At 35.8% G+C, this 16,361-nt stretch overlaps 5 protein-coding genes across 6 annotated transcripts; 1 reads left to right on the forward strand and 4 right to left on the reverse strand.

The window, feature by feature from the left end:
* Window positions 1–3,880: 3,880 nt before the first annotated feature.
* LOC105969152 (hypothetical protein) lies at window positions 3,881–4,989 on the reverse strand. Its single transcript, XM_012993894.2, has one exon. The coding sequence runs from the start codon at window positions 4,743–4,745 to the stop codon at window positions 4,056–4,058; it is 690 nt and encodes a 229-aa protein (XP_012849348.1). The 5' UTR covers window positions 4,746–4,989; the 3' UTR covers window positions 3,881–4,055.
* Window positions 4,990–5,953: 964 nt separating this feature from the next.
* LOC105968476 (putative carboxylesterase Os04g0669500) lies at window positions 5,954–9,148 on the reverse strand. Its single transcript, XM_012993112.2, has 6 exons — window positions 8,802–9,148; window positions 7,793–7,845; window positions 7,207–7,330; window positions 6,957–7,078; window positions 6,321–6,428; window positions 5,954–6,204 (listed from the first exon to the last, which is right to left on the reverse strand). The coding sequence occupies exons 1-6, from the start codon at window positions 9,052–9,054 to the stop codon at window positions 6,115–6,117; spliced, it is 750 nt and encodes a 249-aa protein (XP_012848566.2). The 5' UTR covers window positions 9,055–9,148; the 3' UTR covers window positions 5,954–6,114.
* An 824-nt stretch (window positions 9,149–9,972) lies between these two features.
* LOC105968516 (mediator of RNA polymerase II transcription subunit 11-like) lies at window positions 9,973–11,732 on the reverse strand. Its single transcript, XM_088811390.1, has 3 exons — window positions 11,496–11,732; window positions 11,180–11,296; window positions 9,973–11,030 (listed from the first exon to the last, which is right to left on the reverse strand). The coding sequence occupies exons 1-3, from the start codon at window positions 11,547–11,549 to the stop codon at window positions 10,815–10,817; spliced, it is 387 nt and encodes a 128-aa protein (XP_088667516.1). The 5' UTR covers window positions 11,550–11,732; the 3' UTR covers window positions 9,973–10,814.
* Window positions 11,733–12,744: 1,012 nt separating this feature from the next.
* LOC105969099 (mitochondrial pyruvate carrier 4) lies at window positions 12,745–14,862 on the forward strand. Of its 2 annotated transcripts, none has more exons than XM_012993835.2 (5): window positions 12,745–12,933; window positions 13,783–13,881; window positions 14,115–14,167; window positions 14,378–14,451; window positions 14,551–14,862. In XM_012993835.2, exons 1-5 carry the CDS (start codon window positions 12,879–12,881, stop codon window positions 14,597–14,599), a joined length of 330 nt encoding a protein of 109 aa, XP_012849289.2. In that variant the 5' UTR covers window positions 12,745–12,878; the 3' UTR covers window positions 14,600–14,862. The 2 variants fall into 2 exon arrangements, with proteins under 2 accessions (XP_012849289.2, XP_088667687.1); XM_088811561.1 differs by having other exon boundaries at window positions 12,800–13,308; window positions 13,350–13,881.
* A 100-nt stretch (window positions 14,863–14,962) lies between these two features.
* LOC105969098 (golgin family A protein) lies at window positions 14,963–16,332 on the reverse strand. Its single transcript, XM_012993834.2, has 3 exons — window positions 15,834–16,332; window positions 15,426–15,584; window positions 14,963–15,280 (listed from the first exon to the last, which is right to left on the reverse strand). The coding sequence occupies exons 1-3, from the start codon at window positions 16,182–16,184 to the stop codon at window positions 15,155–15,157; spliced, it is 636 nt and encodes a 211-aa protein (XP_012849288.2). The 5' UTR covers window positions 16,185–16,332; the 3' UTR covers window positions 14,963–15,154.
* Window positions 16,333–16,361: the final 29 nt, after the last annotated feature.

A 16,361-nucleotide genomic window follows, 5' to 3' on the forward strand; every position in this document is an offset into this window, starting at 1 on the left:
AATAGTTCATTTTCAAATATATATATGTACTTATCATTTTTTTTTTTTGAGAAGAATATGTACACATCATTATATTTATATATAAACAAATATGTGTTTAGTCAATTTGTGATTTTAGATTGGTACTAAACATCATGGGTTTGGTCAATATGCTATGTCAATTCGTGTTAAATAATTCATAATCTCACAATTAAAAAAATATAAAAATATAAAATAAATAAAAATAAAAACTCATCTCACGTCATTGCCCAAAGGGATTTTATAAATATATATATATAGTGTGGGGCCCACAACGAGATTGGCCGACACAAGATAATCACTAGAAACAAAGACAATGAAACTCCAATTGAATGACAACTCTATAGAGAAATGGAGGAATTGAATTATGAGATACAACAGGAGCTGTCTCTATTCATCTCCATAAGTACTATAAATACTAAACTCCACGGTGCTTCATTTAATTATTTCACCTAATTTATAGAACTCTAAAATAATTCCAAACCAACATAAAAGCCCAAATACATGGGCTGGCCCAATTAAAAGTCATTTCAGTATTTTACTAGTAAAGGACTCAGGTGTTAGCCCACATATAGATTAGGATCCAATATAAAAGTATATATACAAGTTGTATAACTAAAGTATTTCTGATTTTAATTTATTATTTTATTTGAATATAATTTAATTAAAAAATATGTAAACTTCTTATTAATTCAAATAAATATATAACATGATATATAATTTCGAAGTATTTTACGGATCTGCGTTAGAAATTAGTGCGCAAATTTACGACATTCTTCAAGTGTATTGTAATTTTACTAAACGTTCCACTTTTGACCTTTGACCAAATTCAAACAAACCAGGTTTTCCTAAAAAACTACGTGTACTGTGTTGAAACGCGAGTCACTGCAAAATATTGACCGAGTCATGTAATCTCACATCAGTAAATTGTCTGATACACACATGCGAAGGACAATTATTCAACAAAAGTACTTAGGAGGAAATTGTTTTAAGGACAATACATACTTAGAACCAAAAGTAGATATGTTATATCTAATTAAATAAATTGGGTTGTTAATTGTTATTAGCAAATTAAAGGTTTTGAGTCACTGTCTATTCAGAAACGACAAAAAATGTTAGTTGAAGTTCAAATATAAATTATTGACTTACTTAGAGTTATTCCCACCAAAATTTACTCATGCTTACTCATGTTGAATTATTCAACCCTCTTAAGGTATGAAAAAGGCTGCCTAATGTGACAAATGTAATTAAATATATAATTATCATCATCATAATATATATAAAATAAAAATGTAAATAATGGTTTGAGATGAGTATGAAGTGGGGCCCACCTGCAAAAAGGAGTGCAATAAATGTAAATTTTCCCATAATAGCCAAACTGCACTAGACAGTGCAATATTATGGAAAGTGATTTCACATAAACCACAGCCCATGGTCCAACCAATTTTCACCCCTTTTCATCCAATCACCACTCCTGCTTTCTTTCTTTCCTCAATTTTACTTTGATATTATAAAAAAATCGATTAATTTGAAATACCACCTTAAGCTCAATTTGTTTGTCACTATTAAACTTTATTGACTAGATAATAAAAGTTAGTGACATGATTATAGTTGGATTATAGATTTTATTGAAAAATCATATCTTATAGTAGGGAAAATTGGCTAAAACTTCCAAAAAATATTGCGTATACCTAATAGTCTGTCACTCTGCCCTAATATTTTGAATATGCTTAAAGTACCTTGGGACAACTTAGACTAGTAATAGACAATTTAGACTGAAAAATTGGCAATTTAGTTGAAGAAATTAGACTAAAAAACAAACATCTTAGATTTAACGAACTTTTTTCCAATGATGTGTGACAAAAATTAGGCGGTCGGCAGCATGGAACTAGTAGTTAGAGGGGGAATAGTGGAAGAATGCTATCTTTGGAGTGGATACGGTTTTGAAGACAATAACTTTGAGGATAATAAGGTATTCTTTGAATAATAAGCTCTCTAACTAAACTACTCGATAATTCTTTAGCAAAATACGAAAAATATGACTCTCCTATTTTTTAGTGTTCGAAAGTGTTTAGCAGATTGCCTCTTAATAGCAATAATTTAGTGCTGTACATACATTGTAAAAGAAAAATAAATAACTAAAGCACAACTAAATTGAAAAATTAAAATGACAAGATTGAGGCAAATAAAACACAATAATAAAGATAATATATAGTATTATTTTCAATACCCGATGAGGGAACACACACACTCTTGGTAAGAGTCCAATTAACTTGTGGAAAGAATAGATACCCTCATTTTTATTTTAGGGAAAAACAGAAAAATTTGTTGGGCACAAGTTTTTTTCGTCTCTTTTATCGAAACAATCAAATGTCGCATTTCCCATTGACACTTTTTAATCAGATTGATTAATTTCCCTCCTCTTCTTCTTCTTTTCAATTTTTTGAGATTAGATTAGTGATGATTATGACCAGTATTATCGCAACAAAGTGCTCATTCGCCTAATCTTTTCCAAACCTTTTTCAGTTTTGGTAATAAACTATACTCTTTTTTATTTTCTTTTTTGAAAAAGTTAATCAACAAAACACCATCCCATCCACAAAAACAGGGAACCCTTTTTTTTTAATCAAACCATGAATCTTAGATTTCGTATGCTAAAATGTTAAATATTGTTTGCAATTTACTAATATCGTTTTGACCTAAAATGAGATTTTGAAAACTTATCTGATTTTGGAAAAATACAAAACACGAAAACTGTAGCCCTTTGTGTTAGCTTTCTAATTCAACCTAAGTCAGCTAATTTGTATGTCGGATCACAAAGTTATGCATGAATGAATTACGTTTTGAATTATAGATGACTTCAATTATCAAATTTGTGGGGAATGTTAATTGTTTCATTAATAACTTTCTCATTCGATATACAATCTTTGTGATTCAAGATGGATTAGAAATCTAGCTCGAAGAACTACAAATTTTGTATTTTAAGTTCTGCTTATTCAAATTAAAAAATGATCAAAATTACGTTTGAAGTTGAAACATTATTATTAGAACTGAAACGACATTTATCGCATCCCTTAAGTACGTGTATATACATATTATTGGTTTATTTTTTTCTTTTTCTTTTTTTTTTTTGAACTTTAAGTAGAGTCTATATATGTAGTTTTTATTATATATTTGCAGTAGGAAGAAATTTTTCTCGGTCAAAATTTGTTCTTTCGGCACTAAGCTCCCTTTTAGTAGACCTCCTATATTGTCTACATTTGAGCCGCACTCTTTGTTCAAATCAATTTTACATTACCAATGTCACTCCCAAACGAATTGAGCTAGCGAGTGTGACCTAATTCAATCCCTCTTGAATTTCAAAAAAAATTCTTCATATATTTCAAGATTTGACCAATATATCGCACTATTACTCGAGAGCATGATTTACCCACAGCACATTAACAACCCAGAAAAAAAATCGGAATCGAAGTTTCATTCCGATAATGTAGTGTAAGTTTGTGAAATAGTAATCAAGTGGTACAAAATTGCGATATAAAAGAGATGAGTCGGACAATGGAAAAACCGGGGACTCATCGAAGAGTACAAATGAGTTACGGGTAGAAAACAAAGAATAAACAGTGATGGCTTTTCTTGTTTGTACATAGAACAAGATAAAAGGCAAAGGCGAAGACGAAGATACGAACAAACTACACACGCTTTCAACGGGGGACTCAATTCACAATTATACCCTTCCAAGAAATGGCCACACTCATAAATGAATCAATCATCAATCCGCAATTAAGGATTAAACCTATAATTAGGTAGATAGTACTTTGCTGGTACTAAAGTAACACCTCAAAAACTAAACAAGAACCAAAAATTTTGAATCCCTAAGAAATTGCAGAAAAGCTTATAGAGGAAAGATTAGTGGCACATTGTAATTTACATTGAGATGAGGGTGTGGTTCTAAATTTCAACAAACAGATTTAAATTGCTGCAAAAAAAATAAAATTTTGAAGAGTAAAAACTAAACCAACCTTCTTCCATTTTTTTTTTCAGCCCCAAACACTCCAAATTCTCTCCCCAAGAAAACTAACCAACCTCCTCACGGAGCCCTTCTCCAATTCCTCCTCCTCCTCATTTTCATCCTCATCTCCGCCGCTGGAAGCACCGGCGGCGGCGGCGTCCGCCGACGAGTTTGACTCGCTGAAATCAAAATCATCCTTGGTCAAAATTAGGTCAGAGTTCTTGGGGGCATCATCCAGTACAGGACAAATACTATTATGCCCTTTGACCATAGTGGTGGTGGTGGTGCTGCTTTTGTTGCCCTTTCTTCTCTCCTTGTTCTTCTCTCTCTTATTCTTCTTGTTCAAAACGCTGTCTTCAAATGCATCGATTACCTCGTGTATGAGCTGCCGGTTCGGGGACGAGTCCCACTTCACCCAATAGCTCATGTAGCAACGGAAGCAGTTGCAGCTGAAGCACGGCGGGTGGTCGTCGCCGCTCTTTGAGCCGCCTCCACCGGCGGCGGGGGGTTTCTGGGTGGTGGTGGTGGTGGTCTTGCGGTGGGTGTTGGAGAAGCTGGCGGAGGAGGAGCAGGATATGAGGTAGGCCAAAACCTCCCTGTCTGCCGGCGACAGAGCTACGGTCAGAGTCAGTATCGCCGCCGGCAAAAAAGAAAGCAGATGCTCTGAAACAACCGACGGCGTGGGGTGGACCGTACTTTTCCGATAAAGCTTTTTCATAGCTGATGAATAGTTTAGGTTTACAAAATGGAGAGAGAGGAGAGAGAAAGAGAGAGAGAGAGAAGGGATATTATTGATGGATGAAGTCTTTGATGCTTGGGCATAGAAATTGGCGACGTATATTTTGGGTGTTGGGGGGAGTGATCACATGCGACGCAGGAGTTTATGTAGGGGCATTTGGTGAACGGTGATTTAGGGGAAAGGATGGAATTTGATTGGTGAGTGAGCAGAGCAAATGAGGCGATGTGTTTTTGTGTGGGCCCCACGGAGAATCTCTTGGTCATATCTTCTTTTTTCACAAATTCTCTCTCCTCTGTCTGTTTCACCGCAACATCTCTGCAAATTTCAAGGACAACCTCGAACTTTGGGCCTCATCACCCACAAACTAATTTTTGGGCCCTTTTCATCAGCCCAAAAGATACAACGCATGTATTTTTAAGTAGGGTTTAAAATTGAAAGGGTGGTGATATACGCAGGCCAAATTAAACATTCAGGCACTTTTTTACCATGATTTTTTACCTTTTTACCATAACTATTTACCTTTTGTACTATTCCTACCCAATTAAAAATAAAAAAAAAAAAAAAAAAAAAAAATTAAATTTTTGTGCTCGTGCAAAAACACACGAGCATTTCAACAGTGCTCATCTGATTTCACACGAGCACTGTTGAAATGCTCGCATGTTTTTGCACGAGCATCTTATAAATCAAAAAAAATAAAAAAAAATAATAAAAATGCCTGCTCGTGTGGATTTACACGAGCACAGTGGATGCGCTCGTGTAAATTCACACGAGCAGGCCAACGTGTGATTTTTTTCGTTTTTTTTTTTCCGGATTCGTAATCTACATAACAAGAGGATCGTAAAAACGTAAAAATTACCTCCGATCTGTTGACGATTTGCACGGGCTTTGCGAAAGAAAATCGAAAGGTTGAGAGAGTTTTGAGTTTTTTTACTTTTTGTTTTTTGAAAAATGGTAAAAAATGTGCCTGAATGTTTAATTTTGGCCTGCACAAATCATTTCAGAAATTGAAACGTAGTTTTCGAATCCCGTCGAATTCGATTCGAATTTCTATAAGTTAATTGCGGGTTCCTTCATTGACGAAAAAATAAATAAAAGAAATTAATAGTAGTGTAAACGTTTTTAGCAATTCAAAATAAGAAATACAACATTGAGGGGTTATTATGCTAATAAAAACAATACAATGGAAGTTTTGCAATTAACTCTAAGTTGGTAAAAAGGTGTCACAAATACTAATTCACCACCATTGACGAGGCAGCATATTTATAAATCAGAAAAATACATACAAGTGCACTGGAGATGCCGTAAACAATTTCAGGCCGCACGATTCACGACGAACTAATCTGGACCGTCAAGATGAACTCTGAAGATGGGAACTGATCCATGCTTCAAGATCAAAAAGCTCAGCATCACTTATCGAATGAGCAAGACCAGGGTAAGCCTGAAAACAAAAAACCCCATCAACCGAATTTCAATTAAATTCGCCAATATTTAATAAAAATCGACAGCTTAATTTCGTGTATAATATAATATGAAGGAGGAGACTAATAAATATACCTTGAATTCACACTTCACACCAGCCTTTTCAAGAAACGGTGGACCTGCTTGTCCAGCTTCGAATAGTACGGTTCGGTCAGCCATTCCGTGGTACCACAAGAAAGGTGTCTGTATGCAAACATAAATTCCCCAATATTGAATTCTTTTACACAAGAAAATATAAATTGGAACTAGTGTAGATGTAATTATATCTAGGTTAGCAATAAAGAGGTGACATTTAATAAGGTATAAATGAGTTGCACTTAATTAGTATAAGACTTTCTAACAGTCAAAATGGAAGAAGTTGCACAAAACAGGAAGATATCACATTGAATTAGATAGCAGAGCTGATGAATTGCAGTTTCATTACTGCTAACAGGATTCGTATGTAGGGTCAGAAAAGTAATTTTCTGCAACTTGATAGCAACATGCAGTTGTGCTTTGATTATTACTGTTGAAGAGGTTCTAGCAAACGAAAATAAGGTTTTATTTTTTTATTGATACTTTCAGTTAAATGAGACTCGTGCTCCGGCTTGAAAAAAATTGTTTGCAGATTAGCCAAATGATATTGCCGATTAATAGAAACGTCATGCAGCTGTAGCATGAAATTAAATACGCTAGAGAAGAAAAAATGATAATAACTGAGCAAGAAATAACCTTTTTCGCGTCTGGTGTAACCCGTTCAAGAATTGAGGAACTAAACGGAACCCATCCACTAAATACTGCACCTCCGCCCAGAGTTTGTGGATACAGCAGAACACTGGCCAATGTCAAGGCACCTGCGTAAGAAAAAAATTAAAAAAAAACATTTTATAATTACCTGAAGAATCAACTACAACCAGACATGCTTCGTTAGAATTTAGGTAAATTAGTTGTTTCCTATGAGAGAATAGACATATTGACTGACCTCCTTGACTGAATCCACACACGAAGATATTTTTAGGGTTGGTTCCAGCTGCTATCTCTTTGTCTATTGTCGCGTGGACTTTCTGAACTGCTTTGAGAACACTACTTTCATCGTTCGGAGAAGTCTGTTACATGAGTGTCATTTATATTATTTTGATAAACTCAACATATAGTATAGTTATTTCATATCCAAGTTATGAACAAATGCATGAATGGGCATTTATGCAGGGGAATTTAATTTTGGAAGACTATCATGCGCACAAAGTGGCAGGTGAGGGCCAATATATGGCTGTAAAAAGAATCACTCTCATCGTCACATTTAACTACTAAATGCCCGTGCAACATTAATACTTACGTACATGCTTGTAAAATTTTATGCATAGTTACACGAGTTATTAGAAGAGCCTGGTCAATTTTATTTGAGTTCAAATTTCCAATTGTGAAATCAATGTTGCCTTTGCAATGTGAAATCAAACAACTCATCAAAATCAAGAACGAAGCTAAAAAACACAACTTAGATGCATAAAATAAATGAAAAGAAAAACCACAAACTTGAAATTGTACATATAAAGGGAATCAGATCTCACAGCTGTCACAGGTATCTCGTGAATGTCAAACCAGGAAGGCATCATAGCACCATCTACAATATATTCAAATTAACAAACAGCAACGTGATGCACAGAACAGGCAGATTTTATTTGAAAAGCGGCAACACGAAAGAAAATGACACAATCAGCCCATTTATACCGTCAATACATTCATTTCCCTAAGTTGCATCACGGATCACTTGAACACTCAATGTTAGTATAGCAAGAGTTCAAAACTTAAATCATTTACTATTGGGGTGAAACCAAAAAACAAAGGTCATAGCCATGTTAGTTAAGCATGAAGAGATTTAAATCTTTTTTCATAAGTGAAGTCGAACATTATTCAGAAGAGAAGAAAGGCAAGCTAAGAATAAAGCCCCATTGGAACTAGGATCAATAATTAGTACAGGAACATAAAAGTGTGAAAGATCTAGAGCACCGCATCTAAGATGGGTAATTTTATTCATATTAAGAAGTACACCAAAATATAATAAGCTCTCTCACGACTTATTTGAACGAACACCAATGATTTTACTGTACCAAGACTTCTCAAATTAGATATTCCAGATAATGCTAGTCTTTTTTGGTTAGTACGATTTGGGAAACAACCGATTCAGAGTTTAAACGTCTCAAACTAGTACTACTAGGCCACTTTAAAATTCCACCATAATGACTATACGAGAAACTCAAACTTGATGCTAAAACATTTGAAACTCAATCGGGAAAAAAGATAGCTCCCAAATTCAGTCAAAATGCAACAATCGAAGACAGCATTAGTTTTCGTTCCTGTGCAATTAACTTTTTTGTTTTCTACATTTATCAATTCCTTCTTCCTGGATTTGCCAAACACAAATACGACTACAAAGATGCAGAACAACCTACATTACCAAATCAAAATCGGTCGCGATGAATATGATATCCCGTAAAAAAACAACAAACAGCTAAAACGACGTCGTTTCAGATTCGAGATCGAGATAATTCAATCGAAGTTTTGAAATTAGTGACTTACAATTGCAGGTGACAGGATTAGAAGGGGCGGAAGGGAAGGACCAGTTGGTGTTGCTGAAATCCGGTGAAGCAAAAAACGTCTTGATTGGTTCGTTAGCGGGGCCCGAATCGCCCAACCCATGCAACCACAGTACGAAGCTCCGTGCCATCGGGTCGGGTTTAGTCTTAGTCGGAGTCGGGCTTGGGGAATTGAGAAGCACGAAGGAAATAGTGAGACCGAAGGTTACAGCGAACAGCAATATTATTGACTTCATTTTTAACTCTCACATCACGCCGTCTTTATACGATTGTATTTGGCAGTCCCGATTAGCGTTTTCTGTTAAGTTCGGGAAATAACGCTTCTGTATTAGGGATCTGGCCATATTAAAGGAGTTGCTACTTCCGACTCCCATCGATTATGAATCTTCTTATATGTCCAGTGTCAAATTTATTATAATTTTTTAGATTATGGGGACTATTCTTCATTTGTTACCTGTTTTATCTTGTTCGAGCTACACATTTTTAAACATGATGATCATAAAATGTATCTCTAGGCTTGTGAATATCATATTGTGGTGCATCAGAAACTGCATTTTTGTTCAGGACGAGTACAAACTAGAGAACATTACACGAAATCTAGAAAAATATGTTGAATTTAATTCATAAGGATGTATGTGTAAGAAGATTTATAGTCAAAAGGGCTGATTGTAACTACCCACACATGATATTTTTTTTTATAATTTAACCTTACAGCAGGGGAATACCGTAATTTATCCATGAATAAATTATTTTATTTACCTTAATATACAGGTAGGTCATTTGTCAGCATAAAAAAATTTTGTTTTAAGGAAAATTGGCCTTATAATTAACTACTGAGACATACTCAAAAGGAATTGAACTCTCTTCACAAGGATGATAATTTGTTCATTTTTCTTAACCACCTGAATATCTGATAATCTAATTAACTATAACAAATTTCGATTAGGAATTTTAAATTACCTAGAAAATTAGTAACAACTGTTGACAGGTGGCAATAATTCCAATGTCCTAAATCAGCTTTTCCACGGTCTCCTGTTGACTTTGCCATTGTTGTAAAACAGAAAGCCGCATTAATCAACTCTTCATCTATGTGCCACAATAATAGCTTACATAATCATAAGCTTGTGAGTTGTGATTTGTGACAACAACTTCAATTAAGTGCAATCATGTCTGATTGCCTAAAATTGAATGAAAACCAAAGCCATTAAATTCTGGCATTAGCAATTCATATAGCCTCTGGCTTTTTAGCAACTAATTTCTCACCTCAAATGGACATCAAACCCATGTATATATATATATACACAACCACATGACATTTGTCCACACTTTCAAGAATCGTGCTCGTCGATTCTATTTAATTTTCTACCATCAGCATCGAGCTGTCACCAGTTCAAAAACACAAAAAATCTCGGTAAGTCCTTACCTTGCGAGTCTTTATATATTCGAACCCCATTTGCGAGATAGTATTCGGAATATCTCAAGGCAATGGCTAACCAAAAAGTCATCGGCATCATTCTTCGCGTCCTGTTAATATCCGCCATTGTTCTTGAAGCAGCAGAATCAAGATTCCTCACCTACGATGCCCTGAAAAGAGGAGATCCAACAAATGTACCAGAGAATGAAAGATGTCCACCAACTGAAGCGTCGAGCATTCACAGAAACAGCCGAAAGATGGCCGGTGCAGAAATGAAATCAGATGAGTTACTAGCGCTAGATAAGCATATCAGAGAAAGATTTGCTTAAGCAAAATTAGTTTATGTAAAAGATCGTCATTTTCTGCAGCAAATAAGAGTTATATCTAGCAAATCCGGGATATTGAATGGGTTTTTTTTTAAGATATTTATTATGAGTTGTTGTGTCAACATTTTATCGAGCATAAACATTGAATACTCAAAACAGACATCATAAATGGAGATGGATTCGAATAGCAACGGGAAATTGGGATAGAAAGACCATTAAGCGAAACGAAATTCAAAATGAACTCAAAAATAATTTTTCATACATTTTCTACCGGATTGAATTTCAGTAGCACGCTTTCTATTTCACATAGCATCTTCCCAATTTGATGCTTTATTTCACCAAGCCGTGCGGCGATGAACTCTAGTTTCTCCCAAGGAATCTCGTTTGATATTCTTGGAAGATAGCGGCACTTCTCAAACGGACGATACTCGTATATGCTTTTAATTTCTTCGTGGAGCGCCATCTGAGTGTCCTATTTAAACAAACCAGAAAATAAACGTCGAAACACCCCTATTATCCGAAAATCTCTAAAGTGCACGAAACTACGAAAAATCAGATTTTTTTTTTTTAATCCACCAACATTGTAATTATACAGAATAGCTTGAAATTGACAGAGGAGACCTCGGCTAATAGCTTGAAGTCACTGAAATGGCGGTTCAAGAGATCATTTGTGGGCCCACTAGGGTTTGCCATTTCTTCCATTACCTCGTATGCTAGCTCTGCTAACCTCGTTGTTCTCTGTAAACACGAAGAACATTACATACCCATATATACTTGTATGAATTGTTGGATTAATAAGGAATGTTTTTGAGGAAATTTTAAGCAATGTTTAGCCCCTTTCGGAATTCTTCGCACACTTCGCTCAAAATTAAATTAAAATTAAGAATTTTCAAATTGGCTTCAGAAAATTTGGGGGAAATTAATTTTGAAAAGCTACCTTTTCGAGGTTTTTGAGCCGCTGCGTAGGAGTGGTGTGGCTACGTGAATCCATGGCGGCAGATCGCGTTCAACGGCGTCGTATTAAGGAAAACTCGTTCACTTTCCCTTGTTCAGCTTCTCCCTCCAATTTTACATTAATCCATAAATTAATTTACTCACTTAATTTCATCCTATAATTCCTAAATCAATAGAAGGATTCATTGTATAGTGAGAGAAAGAGAGAGAATTAATTTAAGGGTAAATTCCACTTTACCCCCTTGTACTCTGCCCAAGAACCACTTTACCCCCTCGTACTCTTAATTTCGTCGATTTACCCTCTTGTACTTGTGCAATTTCCCAATACAACCCTCTTCGTCAACTTTTTTCGATTTTGACTCTGACGCCATTTGGTCAAGAGTCAAAATATTGACGTAAATATTGAATTTTTTCGATTTTGACTCTCGAGATTAGAAAAGAGAAAGTTTCACACATTCATATATTGTTTTCTTTGCACTGGGTGGAATCGATCAATTTTTGGGTCTTGATTTTTACTAAGTTAGGGGTTCAATTTGGGGATATCTTGGAAGGGGAAGTGGTGGGAGAAGAAGAAATGACAATGTTGACGGAGAAGAAACGACGTGTTATAGGCAGTGGCAATTTTGTAATTTACAGAGTTGACCAAATGGCGTTAGAGTCAAAATTGACGAAAATTGAAGGAAAGGGTTGTATTGGGAAATTAGTACAAGTACAAGGGGGTAAATCGATAAAATTGAGAGTACGAGGGGTAAAGTGACTCTCAGGCAGAGTACGAGGGGGTAAAGTGGAATTTACCCTTAATTTAATCAACGCAAGAGAAAAAAAGAAAAGAAAAAGTCAGCCACCAAGATGTAGGATATAAATATCCATCTGGTGGTGCACTGGTCCACTGTACCTACAATAAACTCTAGTATAGTGTGACCAAAAATAATAGTCGTAGCCGGAAAATTATACTTTTCGTCCTTTTAAGTTGGTCTGAAATTCACATTTGACCCCTAATATTCATAAAATATATATTTAGTACTTTATATTTTTATAATTTAATATTTTTGGTTTTTCGTCAATTTTATATTAGCATTAACGGGATAAAGTATGTGTCCATCACTCTTTAAAATGATAGACTAAAGTTAAATTAATCGAAATGACCAAAAGTGTCAAACTTTTGAAGTATAAGGGACCAAATGTGTTTTGTTTGTGAATATAAGGACCAAGTATAAAACATCTGCAGATTTGAGGGGCGAAAACTGTAATTTCCCCAACAAAGGCCCGTATCCGTCTTCGTTGAAAGTGGCCCATTTCACAGAAAAACTCCCCAACATTCGCAGAGAGAGAGAGAGGGAGAGAGAGAGAGAGAGAGAGAGATTCAATGGCGACATCGAAGCTGCAAGCACTATGGAATCACCCTGCTGGCCCTAAAACCAGTGAGTTGCATTTATATTCCCTCTTTTTTGGGTTTCAGTATGCGTTCTGATTCAGTTTTGTTCTCCGTCAACAATAGGTAGATACATATTGTGTTTTCTTAGATTCAGATCCTAGTTTTCAATCCAATCATATACGTAATCCTGTAGAAAAAAACTGATTTCTTTGCGGAATTATTGCTTCTTCTTCTTTTTTTTTTTTTCTGGCTGGTGCGCGATTATGTACACTCAATTATGGATGTGATTGTGAAAAAAATTGCATTTTTCGAAAAAATATTATTGGATTTCGTTTCAATTTTCAATTCAATTCCTCCGGCCCTGCTCAGAAGATTCATGGTGTGTGCAGTGCGAATTTATCTGTAAAGCTGATCAGGGATTGTAATAAAACGACGACTCATCAATCATCATACAATGTGTAGTTACTGAGATTCAGGGGTGTTAATTCTGATATATAATCAACTTTCTGTTTGATTTATTTATAATACATTCAGCTGTTGGCTATTAGAATCGAAAGTAAACATTATTCCTGAGAAAAAAAAAATCTACTTCCGTAACATGATTCTCTCCTCGAACACACCGGTGAAGTTGTAAATCTAGGCATAGAACATGTAAAATATAATTAGATCGCGAAAAATCTCTATTTGAAAAATCGTTGAGTCTGTATATAGTTCTTCCGAGTTATAGTCTTTTGTTTTTAATCTACATTTGTTACTCGGGGTGCATAATCAAATGTATCTGCAAATTTGAGTTTGCTTCATGTTATCTTCTGATGAGAATCACCTTGAGTTTTGTTCACAGCCTGAATTGATTTTGCAATTTTTCGGTAGATGACTTTTCGTTTTTATGTTATAGTTCATTTTTGGGCGCCGACCTTCAAGTGGGGCATTAGCATAGCCAATCTTGCCGACTCTCTTAAACCCCCGGAGAAAGTTTCATATCCCCAGCAGATTGGTGAGTGATGCTCGATGATCTCTTAACTCTCAATTTTCTTAAATGGCCCAGATGTTTCTTTCACGGGCTTGCTAATATGAGAAAAAAATGCATCTGTTATAACATATGTTTACGTGATACGTGAATCCAACAATTTAGTTTCCCATTTTTTCTTTCTGCATAAGCAGGAAAACTTTTTTTCTTAGTCTTTCATGGAACTGAGTTTTCTTACGCCTACAAAATTTGTTTTGCAGCTGTTACAGCAACCGGTGTCATCTGGTCGCGCTACAGCACCGTTATTACTCCCGTAAGTTCAATTGTTGCTAAAAATATCCTTCGGCTGTAAATGTTTGTTTTTGTACGATGGAAGTAAAAACATCATTACACAATCCTTTAAACCGACACTGAAAAGATGTGGAGGAAAGTCGGTTTAAACATCATTATTCACTGCATAAGCCCGGAATTTCACAATCCTGAACCATCTAACCGTGTTCGCTTTCTATTCTTGAATATGCAGAAAAACTGGAATCTTTTCAGTGTTAACATTGTAATGGCTGGTACTGGAATTTACCAGCTTTCCCGAAAAATCAGGTGGGTCTTCCGATTGTATTAGCACATGGTCTCTCGTTTCAGTATTTTCTGTCAAATGAAGCTTGCCAATAATATTATAAATTGTTTTTATTCTAACAGGCACGACTACTTCAATGAGGAGGAGAAGGCTGTTGTGGTGAAAGAATAATGACGAAAAGTCACGTTGCTGTTTATTACGTTGTAGTAGATTCGATTTCCCTGATTGCCTTTTACCATGGGTTTTTTTTTCCTTTTTTTTCCCTTTATTTTCTTTTCGTATTTATCCTCCGGTCACACTGATCTTGGATCATCAAATGTATTCTTGAGAATGACTGAAAATAATTTATGAATCTCTTGTCCTATTTCAAAACATCAAATGTATTCTTGAGAATGACTGAAAATAATTTATGAATCTCTTGTCCTATTTCAAAACTCGGATGCAAATTTGAAGTATACCACCGTGAGCGACGTGTTGTGGAATTTGATGTTCTCTTCCTTTGATAATGGTTAAAATAAAATTATCACATGATCGTTGCCAATGTAATTGTTATTGAAGATGAATTTGCTCGATAGCGAAAAAAAGAAAAAGGAAAAAAGTTGAAGGATAGTTTTAGAAGATTCCAGACTATAAACTCCTGTAAAGAGAGGAAAAATGCAGTATTGAGCACCATTAGCTCTAATAATATAAGCCGAAGGCTAACAATCCTTTAAACAGTTTACTCACTCATACTAGCTGGTCGTCTTTATCTTGATCCGATTCGCTTTCTCTCTCATGAGCCTTCAACCCCAAACTCAAATCCAACGTGCTTTCGTTCAGATCTTGCCTTTCAACTGGATTATTCTCTGGAGACTGAAACCAATAACGGCTTTTAAATAAATTTGAAAATGCAATAAACGAAAAGGAGAGGAGTGCAATATGCTATTTCAAACACCTTTTCGGAGTTTAAAAAGTTTTGTAAGCACTCGATTAGGTAGTAAATTGTTCTAAGAATCACCTGGCTCGCGTCCATAGGTACATCGTTGATGTCGGGGTTTTCATCATTTAGATCACTCTTCGAGGTCGCCTCGTTTGTGTTAGCCTCGATTTCGATTGGCTTAGCTTCTTCCTCAATCTGCTCTGATGACTCATTGTTTTGTTCTTCAAGCACAGCAATCTATCAAAATTCAAAACCATTCCACAATTAAAAAAGAAGAAGGTGATCCCCAAATTTTCAAAATTATTGTTACTGAATTAAAAGCCCTAAACCACATACAGGTCAAGAACCCTAACTCGTGGCTCACCATAACAATATTAAGTAAACAATTACCAATTCAATTCAATTCAATTCGATTCTGAAATCAAATTTAGCTTCAACAGCAACAAATCCAAAAAAATAAAAAATCGGTAATTTGAAGAAAAGTACCGGAATATACTTGAATTTTCTCTTCGGAGGCTCCTCTGCCGCGACGGCGTCGTCTTGAATTGAAATCGTTGGGTCGGCATTGCCGTGATCACTGTTACTGCTGCCGTTATTATTGTTATTGTTCTCCTTGTTTTGGCTGGCGGTGATCGGGGTCCATTTGTAGAACACGAGGTGGGAGGAGCCGTTACTTCCGTTGACGGTTCCGTTTACCGGCGTGTTGTGATGGTGGTTGGAACTTGACGGCGGGGCGTGGACCCACTTCTTCTTCCACTTGCGGACCGGACCGGTGAAGACGGGGGCGGGGCCGTAACGCGCCGATGAACGGCCGGATCTGGCTCCGACGCCCTCCATAGAATAAATAACGTTTGCTAACGGCGGCGATTCACACGGCGGCGCGGCTTTGCCTGATTCGTTTTTAAAAGAGGGAAGCTATTTGGTTTGTACGATGCGGAGGTTGTACATTATGGTTGTTACCTACTTACCTTAACTATCTGAAATTGGAATTATAATTCTAAATTTGGCCAATTT

This window comes from Erythranthe guttata, chromosome 13 (assembly GCF_056151865.1).
Source record: "Erythranthe guttata isolate IM_541 chromosome 13, IM_541, whole genome shotgun sequence".
Taxonomy (NCBI): domain Eukaryota; kingdom Viridiplantae; phylum Streptophyta; class Magnoliopsida; order Lamiales; family Phrymaceae; genus Erythranthe; species Erythranthe guttata.